This window comes from Pagrus major, chromosome 7 (assembly GCF_040436345.1).
Source record: "Pagrus major chromosome 7, Pma_NU_1.0".
NCBI lineage: Eukaryota > Metazoa > Chordata > Actinopteri > Spariformes > Sparidae > Pagrus > Pagrus major.
Genome location: NC_133221.1, coordinates 23,204,251 through 23,216,799, shown reverse-complemented (window position 1 = coordinate 23,216,799; position 12,549 = coordinate 23,204,251). Strand labels below are relative to the sequence as shown.

The following is a 12,549-nucleotide window of genomic DNA, read 5'->3' as shown; positions in this document are numbered from 1 at the left end:
GATGGATCTGTCTCCCATCACACACACACACACACATGAACACTGGCTGCATGTCTCTTTCCTCAGGCCCAGAGGTGTGATTATCTGTCTGCCCATCTTTATTTAGACTTTTCTTGTCTCTCTTACTTTTGCAATTCAATTTGAAAATTCTTTTCACCCACAACTGCCAAAACCTTGACAGTGTTGTCCAAACGAGGATACAAAAGAATAAAGACTTCACAGTTCTCGAATCAGCCACAAGTCTCCTAGCGACCATGTCTGGCACCTTCTTGGATGTCTGATCTGGTGTCTGTGCACAAGTAATAGATGAATAAGTAATTACCTGCCATGATAAAACAGATACCTGAATATAGCAACATTCTCAGTAAAAATGATTTGCATACAAATCCAAGAGTGATGTGGATTTTACCTTTCCTGTTTTGTCTCCTTCAAAACACTGAGTTTGATTTGATCATTCACAAATTATCGGATTTAAAATTGCCAGCAGGAAAGTTAAAAAAATGTTATATAATAAATGACCTCTAACCTCTACTAATGAGGATATCTGTCTGACATGATCTGCCAGATCCACTAGCTCCTCTGTAAAATTAGTATGAAACAGTCTCTAATACCCTAACATTAAATTATCAAAGATATCAGTGTTCCCAGTACAAATCAGGAAAGAACCTGAAAACCTATAGTATATTGACATCTCTGATGACACAATCATTTTAATCATGGATTTACAGCCACTGTCTCCCAGGAGCTGGTTACCTCAATGTGAAGTTTTGTCATTGAAAATTATTATTTTAATAATGACTAATGATTAAAAAGATTAATGCTCAGCATTAATTGGTGCGTGTTCTGTTAAGTCTCTGACCTTTCCTGCCACTATCATTCAGTCACATGCTCACCTGCCTGTCTCATTCCTCTCTCTGATTGACCGTAAAAGAGATCTCAGAGGAGATCTTCCTGTCTGATCTGACTGTCTGTCTCTTTGCTGCAGGCCTGGCAGTGGGCTTGGATCCAGAGGGCTATGGGAACCCAGACTTCTGTTGGATCTCAATCTATGACAAACTCATCTGGAGCTTTGCAGGTCCTATAGCCATCGTCATACTGGTATGTGTCTCCCTGTCTGTCTGATATACCTTCATTAAAGTTGTTTGTACACAAACTTCAATAGAAATATTGTGTAAACAGTGATGTGAGGAAGAATGGCTAAGTAGACTGTTGATAAGTGAAACATTGATTCCAGTTTGTTACCCCTTAAAAGATTATATTATATAACCTCACAAAGATAAGCCTTAGTCTGCTTACAAGGCTCGATATCAGCCTGAGGTAAACTCTTCCTCGAATAAAAATGTGTGTAGACTTGGTTTATGCTCCTTCTTCCCTGCCTGTGAATCACTGAAACCATAATAAACATTTTAATAACCCCCCACATCAAGCCAGCACCTTCACTTTACAGCATCACAGCTTCACAGCTTAGACAGGGAACTGTGCCAGGTCTGATAATGCTTATTCGTAATTACAGTGCTGTCAGTAATCAGTACTGTTCAAACATATGCAGAATGTTCCTTCACTTCTTCTGTACTTATCTAATCAGCCATTTTCTTTCTTTCCTTCGTTAATTTGTCCATCTTCATTTACTGTTTGAAAACAGAATTGAGTAGTAATTCATAGACTTGAATGACTTTACCTTTATTGAATGTACATCTTTCCTATTTAATCCATATTGATTTTGTTTCATCTGTTTATTCTCATCCCTGAGGTTGCTAGCAGCATTATTGGATTAGCTGAAATGTATTAAAAATGTTAGCTTACCGTTTCTATCGATTCTCCTCTATCCAGATGAATGGAGGGATTTTCATGATTGTAGCCAAGATGTCGTGCAATCCCTCACAGAAGGAGACCAAGAAGCTCCCTGTCATGTGAGTACCTACCCACCATGCTTAAATGTTTTTTTCTCACTTTTAAAAAGTGACTTTGTTGGCTATTGGAGTCTTTTAGTATTGTACCTCTGATGATTTGAGGAAAAATCAAGTTTTGATTTATTTAAGGCTTCGGGGGGTGCTCTTTATTTAGAGACCAGAATTCTCTTTTAAAGAAGCCTTTAACAATTTGAGTCGGCTGTCTATCATTTAAAAATAATTTGTCTGCAGTGTTATGAGGCGTGTGGCCATTTTTGGGCAAAGTTTCCATCAGCTTAAAAAAGATGCAATAAACTTTATTGACAGCAACTTAAGTGTCACAGCGTGAAACAAATTTTAATAACAAATGTGCAGTATACATGTTTAACCTAAAAAACTATTGATGTTATGAGCATCTATTACTATAACTGCATATCACCTGCATGTCACTGTGCAGTCCTGCATTGTGTAACAACAGTAAAGCTGTTCCTAACAGAAGCATTAAAATAGAGAATACTTTGTGACTGGTGAACTATCAGGAAACAGAGGGGAATATATCTGTATTTCTATCCGTCTCAATCAATGTTAATCTGATAGACAATGACCACGCTGAGCCTTGTTGATGATCAAATTATATGAGCATGAACACCACAAGGAAATCACTCAAGCTGTGTGGTTTCTCTCTCAGTATTCATCCTGCTGTTTTCTTTTCCTGCTGGCTCTCACTTCCTGTTACTCTCTCTCGGAATTTCTTCAGTACTCTAATCATGGGCATCAATAAATAATCAGCTGTGTGTGTAATGGTCACACTGTTATGATATCATAAGTAAAAGGATAAAATGTTATGGGGCACAAGTGAATCTGTTTCCCCAAAAGTTACATTCACTAAAGAGCTGGTTAAATATCCAGCAGGGTAATTAAACAAAGTAATTAGTGTTAGTATTAACATGAGCAGCTCCCCGTCAAAGCTTATTTCAAGCCAAGTCCTACATGTAGAGATGCAACATGATGATGCTGTTTCCAAGAAACAGGAGACGTCCTGGTGAGTGTGAATCCAACTTGTTTGTGTATTTTTTTTGTCCAGTGCTACTATTCGTAACGCCTTCCTGCTGCTGCTGGTAGCCACCTCCACCTGGCTGTGTGGTCTGATGGCTGTGAACAACAGCATCCTGGCTATCTACTATATATTTGATGTCCTCTGCCTAGTGCAGGTATGAACAAAGTGTGTGTTGAATAGCTGTGGCTGTGTACTGTTGTTTGAAGAAGGTTCATTTACTCCAGCACTGAACCCCCTCTAGTTAATTAAAGCTCTTACATTTTTCATACAGTATCTCAGAATTGCTAGACAAACAATAATTCTTTTTTGTCATAGAATAATTACTATTGCAGGGTAGAAAGAAGAAGGACTAGGTATTGTGTTCCCCAAGGAGAAGACATCATAAAACAAATGCAAGGATTTTGAACTTGCACCTTAAACTTAGAAGTTTGCTTGCTATTAAAGGTCTCTCTCTAACTCTTTCTGCTGCTCTCTTTCCCAGGGTCTGTCAGTGATGCTGGTCTTCACTGTGTTCAACTCAGAGGTTAAGGAGGCCTGGAGAGTTGCCTGTTTGGGTAAGAAGAGCCCTGGAGAAGACCCACCGAGACCACCACAGAACACTGTGAGTTACACACACATACAGCCTCCAGTTGTGTGTTTATACTCTAACCTGCAAAAAACAATAAGGAACATGTTTATTAAAGAATAATTTTCATAAGTTATGATATTATAATGTGATGGTCATTATTGCATGGTAACAACTTGCAGCGTGATTCTAAGACCCTGATGTGGAGCCTTTCAGGATGCACATTTCCACTGTTTCCATTATTAGACGAGCACAAAAGCCCTCCTGCCCTCCATTCCTCCTTCCCTCTGTCCATCCATCCATCTCTCCTGTCCTCCCTCTCTCCTCTCCTTCTGCCTTCAGGGTTTGTCGCTGACCCAGATAAAACAATATACCGACCAGTCGAGCCCTGCTCACTCTTTAGCCCACTTCTACAAAAGCACTGTGCATTTGTGTGTGTGTGTGTGTGTGTGTGTAACCCTATCCTGCCATCACATCTTTTCTTCACTCTCTCTTCTATCTTGTTTGTTTATCAGGTCATAGCTCACTGCACTCAAACCCCTGTTTCCTTTAGCCTCTCCTTTAAAAACACTCATTATCTCTCCCCTGTGTGCTAGTGCCAACTCGGGTGAAAGTGTGTATGCGTCTGTGTGAGCATTTTCACTGTCCAGTATCCCCTTTAATTCCCTTCTTTTGATGTGTGTGTGTGTGTGTGTGTGTGTGTGTGTGCATGCAGGTGTGTGTTAATGTGTGTTAGTTTATATGTAGTTTATTCCACCCTTTTAACCCCCATTTCCTCTGAAGCTCCTCTGATCCATCACTGAGTCATCTCGGGCAAAATGACTGCCTGACCAAAACTATTATTAGACACACTATGTTGTTTGTACCTCTGATGGACTGTATGTACAAACAGCCACTTATGAGCATCCTGTAGCGTATCTGACTCATACTGTATAATGTGTTATTTATGAGTACACTGGCCTAATACTGTATAGAAAGCTGAAGTTGTGCCCCATTTCCAGGTTAGCTTCTATTCCAGTAGCAGAACTTCCTTTCTTATTTCCTGGTCAGCTTTCAGCAGCTATAAAAGCACCCACCAGGCTCTGAAAGCTATAATAAAATATAATGGGGGTTGCTGAGAAAATGCTGGGAAATGAAATTATGTCTTTGTTAAAATGAAAATTTGGACATTTTAAAGTTCTTATAAACTAATGATGTGAATAAAAAACCCCAGTATCACAAAGAAGCCCTACAAGATAGCCCATAATGAGGGTGGGATTTCCACTCTTGATCAGCGGAAATATGTGGTGTAAGTGCAACCATGTTCCAAAAGTATCATCAGGGAGGAAATTTGTCTTCTTTATGCGTAATGGTTGATGTAATATTGTCTGAATAATGTTGCTTCCTCTCATTTTTCTGAAATTAACCTTACTCAACCTTCCCGTGTGTGTGTGTGTGTGTGTGTGTGTGTGTGTGTGTGTGTGTGTGTGTGTGTGTGTGTGTGTGTGTTTCTATGTGTTCAGGCTCAAAACCCCTATCACAATGCATCTCTGTTGGAGCAGAGTGGGCTGCACCGCATCACCCTGGGAACCTCAACCATCTCCTCCGTCAGCTCCGCCAGGTACAGTATATAAACCACAAATACACAAAACGTTCACACACACATACACACACAAACACATCACAATTTTACAAACAAACTAGTCATAATTTTGGATGAAAAACCTTCACACCATGGCTGGTAGAGTAGGTTAAGACTAGAATCATTCATTCTGTAGTTAAAGAGAAAATATTTAATATCAAAATTACACATATAATAAATTATCATCGGAATATGTCCGTTTGATTGAATCTCTGTGACTCTGATTTGGGACAAAGTTCCTCGAGGGAGGAAATTCCCTCCCTTGTAAAAACCCTGTCGTGTATTTTGTGGGTCAGTGGGGTAAAGATGAAGAAGATTTGATGGAACAATGTCCTGTAAAGTATGTAGAGCAACACTAATGTAGTCCGAGAGTGGCTGTTGGTGTCTTTATGGCTCAATGATCGTCTTGTCTTGTCTGTCTTTATGTATGTGTGTGTGTGTGTGTACAGTATGTGTGTGGATGCTCTATTTTTAATCTGAATTGGCTTGCATGAGTGCATATACAGTATACTACTGTGTGTGTGTGTGTGTGGAAGCTCTCCAGTTTTAATCGCTTTTGGCCTGTGTGAGCACTTACATGGTATACTTTATACTGTATGTCTGTGTGTGTGTGTCTGTGTGTGTGTCTGTGTGTAATCACTTCTCTGCTCTCTCCCTGTTAGAGAAAATCTTTTGGCTCGTCAGACTCTGGAACAAAACATCGTCCACACCGGAGCCACAGACCTGGATGTAGCCATGTTCCACAGAGATGGAGGTAAACACACAGACACAAACACACTTTTAACGGATATTCCTTGAATATCCGCTCACATACCAACAAGGAAGAATAACAACAATAACAATAGTCAACAACCTTCCTCTCACTTCTTTCCTCTCTGCCTCCTTCTGTCTATCTTTTCCTCTCTCTTTATCTTCTGCCTCTCTTGTCTCTCCCAGGTGAGGACTCGGACTCGGACTCAGACCTCTCCATGGAGGAGGAGCGCAGTCTCTCCATCCCTTCCTCCGAGAGCGAGGACAACGTCCGACTCCGTGGGCGCATACAGCGACGATTCAAACGCTCCAATCACGGCGAGCGTCTGCTCACCGAGCCCGCCCACAATGGCACCAAAGGTAGACGAGCACTCCCTGATTTTCAGATGATTTCTGATTTGGTTAAGTGTCTAACTCAACGACCCTTCAGTTGATTGGAGCACACTGATGATGATTGAACCTGCAACCTTTGACTGATGGGATGGTCCCATCAAAAAGTTAGATGGAGGATAATGTGAAAGGTAGTCACATGTTGGCAGAAAGGACTAGTGTATCCTATTTCGTATTGGGCAAGAGGCAGAATACACTCCAGGCGGGTTGCCAGTACTCATTTGGATAAACATTCAAACCTTCAGGCAATTAAGAGTTGCCAGTTAACCTGACCCACATTTTGTTGGTCTGTGGGATGAAGTCCACACAGACAGGCCTGTGCCAGCCAGCATCAGAGTCAAATACTCTGCTGTTGGTCCTCGCTGTAGGAAAACGTCCACACTTTTATCTCATGTAGAAATGTACAACACAAAACACACGCACAAACAACAAGAGAAAACTGCCTGTGCCATTAATCAATACTTCCTTTCTTCTGATACACATGAAACGATGTGTAAAAAGGTAAAGGAGGTATTTGATATAAATGTCAAGCATTGCATATACAGTGTTCTGTGAATTTTTTTCTTATGACAAAAGGCCAGGCATGTGCAAATCTATAAATCCATATAAGTCATCAATTCTTAGCTTAATAAGCCATCTGGACCACATGAACTCTGTTCAGGGTAAAACACAGAACAGAGCTGCCAGCTGAGCAGAGGAAGACAGGATCCAGATGGTCACTACAGCCCAATCAATTCATCAATGCAGTCAAATGTGAGGGACCAGAGCAGTGCTGAGGCTGTACTGAAAGGTCACAGTGTGAAGATGGAGGCCTATTTCTGACGAAACATCAAACCCTCATCGATACAGCGAAGTGTCCATTATTCATTTCAGCTATAAAATACATGATGTTGTTGCACCATCAGTAATAAGTGCTGCCTTGACAAGGGAGTGTGCGTAACTGAAATAAGTATTAAATGCAAGTGTTGCTGCTTTATTTAAAATATGTAACACAGGGAAAGAAAGGCTTACTGAACTCTAACAAACAAAACAATATGTGGTTGCCACTGTAGGCACATTAACACCAATCATTAAGCAATGTCATGTTTTTTTTTATAGCTGGAATAAATAATGGTCACTTAATCTGTTGTCAGACACAAATTCATCAGCAATAATTGTAATAATGGAATAATCATGAAGTCAATTATCAAGAAAAAATGCCAAATATTGTAAAGTGAATATGTTCGGGTTGATCTGAGAAAACAACCAACAAATTTTCACTGTTTTTGGACTCCACGCTGACCTGAAGGGTTAACGTCGTCACAGAACAAACCCAAATGTTGAATTATACTCGTCTGATACATTCTCTATCAGTATGAAACTTTTACTTTGTCCTGGCCGTTATTTCATAATGAACATATGCTTTTTGTCTGCTGACACCTGCTATCTGATACAGACATCTGTTTTGTTTTTGTATCAAGCACAATGCTTGATCTCAAATTAATAAGATGAATATAAGGCAGAAGGACATTTCAGCAGCTTATCATATCTGGTGTTAACTGGCTTTAATGATAAACTGTTATCAGAGATGACAGCTTTTCCAAAATGTCTCCTTTTTCATTTCTTAATCACTATTTAATGAGCTTTTTTGTTCTATCATAAGTCATTGGTCGATAAAATCTTGACCTGATGTGAGAACAACAGATTTCCCCTCATGAACTGTCGCTAAAACTCATGAGTAAACAGAAAGTGTTTGTTCTTTCTGTGTGCGACAGATCTAGATGGTAATGACCTTCTGTCCTACTGGCCAGCTTTGGAGGAGTGTGAGACACACACCCTTCAGAAGTGGGGCTCAGAGCGCCCCCTGGGGGCAGATTACAGCAAGGATGCTGCCAATAACAACCAGCCTGATGCAGCGCTGACCAGTGGGGACGAGAACGGCCTCACCCAGCCACACAGACACCGCAAGGGTGAGAGGAACATAAAAACACACACGTGAACAAAAACAACAATGTAAGGGCACACTGACATTTTGGATTTGCTTTGCATTTATATCTATTTATTTATGCATTAAAAGGATCCACATTAGCTGAATGCACTTGGCACCAGCTAGTCTTCCTGGGGTCCAAAGCCAGTATTACAGCAATCATATTTACAGTATACATATTTACAACATCATAACATTGTGCACCTCCAACTGTGTTAATCAAAACAATTATCACAAAAATTTCTTCAAATATTTACACTAATATACATTCATCTCTAACTCTGCTTACCAGGTGACTGGGAGAGTTAGTCACAGAATAATCTCAGGGAAATCTAGACTAGTTTAGGTTACATAGGTACAAGAACAAGACACTGTATATGACCAACACTGGACTATAAATCAGCTGTTAGGTAATGCATATTACTTAGCAGCTGCTTTAAGAATTTTCCCAATCTATGTTTTGTTCTACCCATTTGTAAAATGGCACATCAGGTCATAGATTTCTGTTTTGTAATGTTAAAAATTTTGCCAAGGCGTTGTTCTTGATTTCAGTTTGTGTTAAGACGATGACACATGGAAACTGAACGTGAAACAAGTAGATAACTCATGTACAAAATAATGATCAATATAAAGCCTCAAACAATGTAGTTAACAGATTGATGAACAGACTTGTACCTACATTTGTTCATCTTTCTCTTGTATTTCTTGTTATGTTACATAATTTCAAGTGTACAAAGCCTGTATACTATAAATGTGATGTCTAAATTTATCTCTGTTAAACAAAAATCTCCAGACATCCTGTCTGAGTGCTTGTCAGAATGAAAATAGGGCATCTTGCCAAGAGGAAGATGGAGGAGATGTCAGCTGTGTGCGCTGAATCAGCAAAGCATCATTTAAAACACGGCTCAATAACTGAGACTTTATCTGCTGTATGTGCAGTTTTTCTGCTCTACATTTTAATTATTTCAAGCCTCCTCCATGTGACCTAGCAGTGACCTCTCTTGTTAGGATGCCCACAAATATCATTTAAACTGTGCTTTTTTTGTTTTACTTCAACAATTCACGTTCTAGTTTTCTCATTGGTTCTTATTAGACTGAAACTGTTGTTGAGATGTGCAACAAAGACCATGTTTGTTTTAAGTGAGTCAGAATATGTGACGGTGGACGTGCCGTGGCTTACACTTTGATCATATGCACATGCAGGAGTTTGTGCACCCACACAGACAACTCAAGCTGAGTGGCCCTGATGCAAAAAAAAATACTTAAACAACTAAGTGTGGTGCTTCAGTGAAGGTCTCCATCTGGCCCTAAAAGCATGGGTGACACTTTTATATGTACAGTATTTGTACTCAGAATACATACATATAAAATTGACATGCACACACATACACACAGAGGCGCAGCGCACATGCAAAGAGTGAGTGAGTGAGTAAGAAATGCAGACGAAGTTTAAAATCACTCATGTCGCCTCAAAGCATGGGTGACATTTTAGAGAAAGTATTAAAAAACAAAACACATTCAGTGGCTGAAAGCAAGAAGCCACACTTCTGGCAGTATATGGTGCATATTTTAGTTTTATGACTCAATTTGAAGTCTCCCTCAGGATTTCCAGATTACTCAGATGGTGTTTGATTCATAAAATGTTAACAGTGAGCATAAAAATGTCATTAATAAGTCCAAAACACTTCTCTCTCCTGCTCTTACCAACTTCTCTGCCTCCTTTGACTTTCACTTTTACTCTCCTGTGGCCTTGAATGGAATCCACTCCGTTCTACAACTTTCTTCTTCTTTCACCCTTTCTGCCACTCATGTCTCCCTCTCTTTCTCATGGTCTTATTCTCTCCTCCCAGGTATCCTGAAGAATCGTCTCGGCTGTCCCCCAGCACTCCAGGGTCTTTCCACCATGGGCCGAGTCCCCAGTGAGCTCAACTGGTACCGAACCTCTACTTTGGGCCACCGCGGCGTTCCTGCGGCCTCCTACGGTCGCATGTACTCAGCGACAGCTGGCGCCAGTGGAGGCTCTGGCTCTCTCTCCCAACCAGCCTCCCGCTACTCCTCCAGGGAGCACCTGGACTCGCTGACCCGAAGGCAACTGTCCAGAGATCCTCTAGGAAGGCAGACGATTGGGGGGTCAAGAGATCGGCTGGACTCCCGTGGTTCTAGGGACAACCTGGATCTCTTACCTAGAAGGAGAGAGCTGGGGCTGGGGCAGGGAGCAGGGCTAGGGGGCCTGGGGCTGGATCACCAGCGAGTCTCATCATCCAGAGAGAACTTGACAGGATCTAGGGACAGACTGGACAACCACCATCACACAGGCAGCGTCCACGCCTCAAGGGAGGACTTGAGCGGAGGTGCAGGAATGGAGGGATACCTCAGCGGATCGAGGTCGCAGCTGAACACACTAACCCGGCGGCAGGCCTCATCGCGGGAGCACCTAGGGGGGGCAATGATGAGCAGTAGGTCGAGAGAACAGCTGGAGACAAACGGAGTGGGAGCCCAGGCTCAGCCGTGTCGGGAGTGGCTCCGCACTCTGCCTCCCCGCCAGCCCTCGCACCCTGACCAGCCTCCCTCCTCCTCCCCTCCTCCCCCTATCTCCGAGGAGCCTCAGCAAGAGCAACTCCCTCATTCAGCTCATGGCAGAGGACGACTGGACTCTGCACCTCCATGTAGGTACCCCGGTCAGACTGTCCCCCAGGTCCCAGGTTTAAATCCAAACCCTCTGGGACGACCACCGTCCAGTGAACACCTGGATATACTGTCCTCCATCCTGGCATCTTTCAATTCCTCTGTCCTCACTCCTCCCCCTGCTGCCTCTAACCCTGGGCCTAATGGCTCCGCCCATGGACCCTCCCCCTCCCCACCTAGGTCTGCCACCTCCCACAGCATATCTGAAGTCTCCCCCGACTCCGAGTAAGTCCTTCTGTGTGAATAAATCTGCCTCTAATGACACTCTCCTCCTGTCTGTTTTATGTTTTACATCTTCTTTGTCTTCCTGCATTTCCTTTGCCCTCTCCTTTTCCTCAGACTGATTTCCTCTTCCTCAGCAGTTCCATAGGGATCCTGTCCACTCTTCAGCTCTTGTTTCTTTTGCATCTGCTTGTTTCAACCAAACTCAGCTCCCTCAGTTCCACTTTTCAGCTTCTTTATCTTCTTGTCCCTTGTGTCTCCTTTCTGTCTCTTCGTCCTTGTGCCTCTAACAGCTCATTTCCATATTGCTGTATTTATATTGTCATCATTATGTGTAGGTGAAAATTACAATGAAGTGAAAGGTTGACTCATTTCTCTCTCCTTCACCTCAGAGCCAACAGAAGTGAAGGACAGTCTTGATGACAGCCTCCATATCCCTTTATGCATTGCGGCAGTGTTTGGAGGACCAGGGACAAGTTCAAAGATCATGGACAGTGAAACACTGGGACACCCTGGGACATCAGAGGACTGGAAACAAACTTGAAACAGAGGAGACAGAGAGCTGGAAACAAAGTAGCGTCCACTGAGGATAAAAAAGGACGTTTGTGGGCAGTTTTTACTGTATAAATGAAGTCCCACCGCCTGCTATGATCTGTGACGTTTCTTTGGACAATGAGTCAACCACCTCTACTACCTAAAAACTGTTGAAGACACAAACTCCTCAGATTTCAAACGCAAAAGTCATCTTGGTCAAGACAAGATCCATCTGAAAAAACAAAAAAGAAATGACTGTAAATAACATTTTTTATACATTTTGTATCTTTTTCATTGGAGATGAAGAAGAAATCTCTTGTGATGTTTTCTTTTTTTTTTTTAAATGATTGTGTCTGTGTGAGGTTGTGAGTGAGGTTGGTGCGAGTGCAGTCTTGTTTGTTGCTGAGGGAGAAGTTTTCCCCTACAAAGAAAAAAAAACGATCCCCAAAATTTCTCCCTGAAAACAGTTTTTCCTCAGAAACCTTTCCTCAACACCCATCAACTTTGTGTATAGCGACAGGGGTCCGGCAATAGTATCTGATGAGATTATGGAAACCGCAAGACGTGGTTGAAGGGAAAATATCAGAGTAGTGAGAAAAAGTGATTGTAAATAGAGGAAGGGATTATTATAAGAGAATAGATTTGATGGAACAAGATGATTGTGCAGAGAAAGATGGCCAACATTAAGCTAAAACACCACGTGAAGGTTCAGAGTGTAAAAGTATCGGCTCTTTCAGGAGATTGTGCTGTTTTTGTGATCCACTGTGTATGAATGTGATCTGTCATCTGTCTGTGTATCTCTGTGCCTGGTGCTGTCTGAAGCAGACCATATCAGTCGATTGATATTACAAGACCATATCTGTAGTGCTC

General features: G+C 41.8%; 1 protein-coding gene across 1 annotated transcript in view; it reads left to right on the top strand.

Moving 5' to 3' along the window:
* The window catches only part of celsr3 (cadherin, EGF LAG seven-pass G-type receptor 3), a 108,371-nt gene extending 96,485 nt beyond the window's left edge, over nucleotides 1-11,886 (top strand). Inside the window, exons 28-37 of the mRNA XM_073469526.1 lie at nucleotides 986-1,098; nucleotides 1,831-1,910; nucleotides 2,974-3,100; nucleotides 3,428-3,547; nucleotides 5,014-5,111; nucleotides 5,795-5,886; nucleotides 6,069-6,242; nucleotides 8,027-8,221; nucleotides 10,089-11,148; nucleotides 11,538-11,886. Of these exons, the coding sequence (XP_073325627.1) occupies nucleotides 986-1,098; nucleotides 1,831-1,910; nucleotides 2,974-3,100; nucleotides 3,428-3,547; nucleotides 5,014-5,111; nucleotides 5,795-5,886; nucleotides 6,069-6,242; nucleotides 8,027-8,221; nucleotides 10,089-11,148; nucleotides 11,538-11,565 (2,087 nt within the window). The 3' untranslated portion in view covers nucleotides 11,566-11,886. The remainder of the gene's footprint in view (nucleotides 1-985; nucleotides 1,099-1,830; nucleotides 1,911-2,973; nucleotides 3,101-3,427; nucleotides 3,548-5,013; nucleotides 5,112-5,794; nucleotides 5,887-6,068; nucleotides 6,243-8,026; nucleotides 8,222-10,088; nucleotides 11,149-11,537) is intronic.
* Nucleotides 11,887-12,549: the final 663 nt, after the last annotated feature.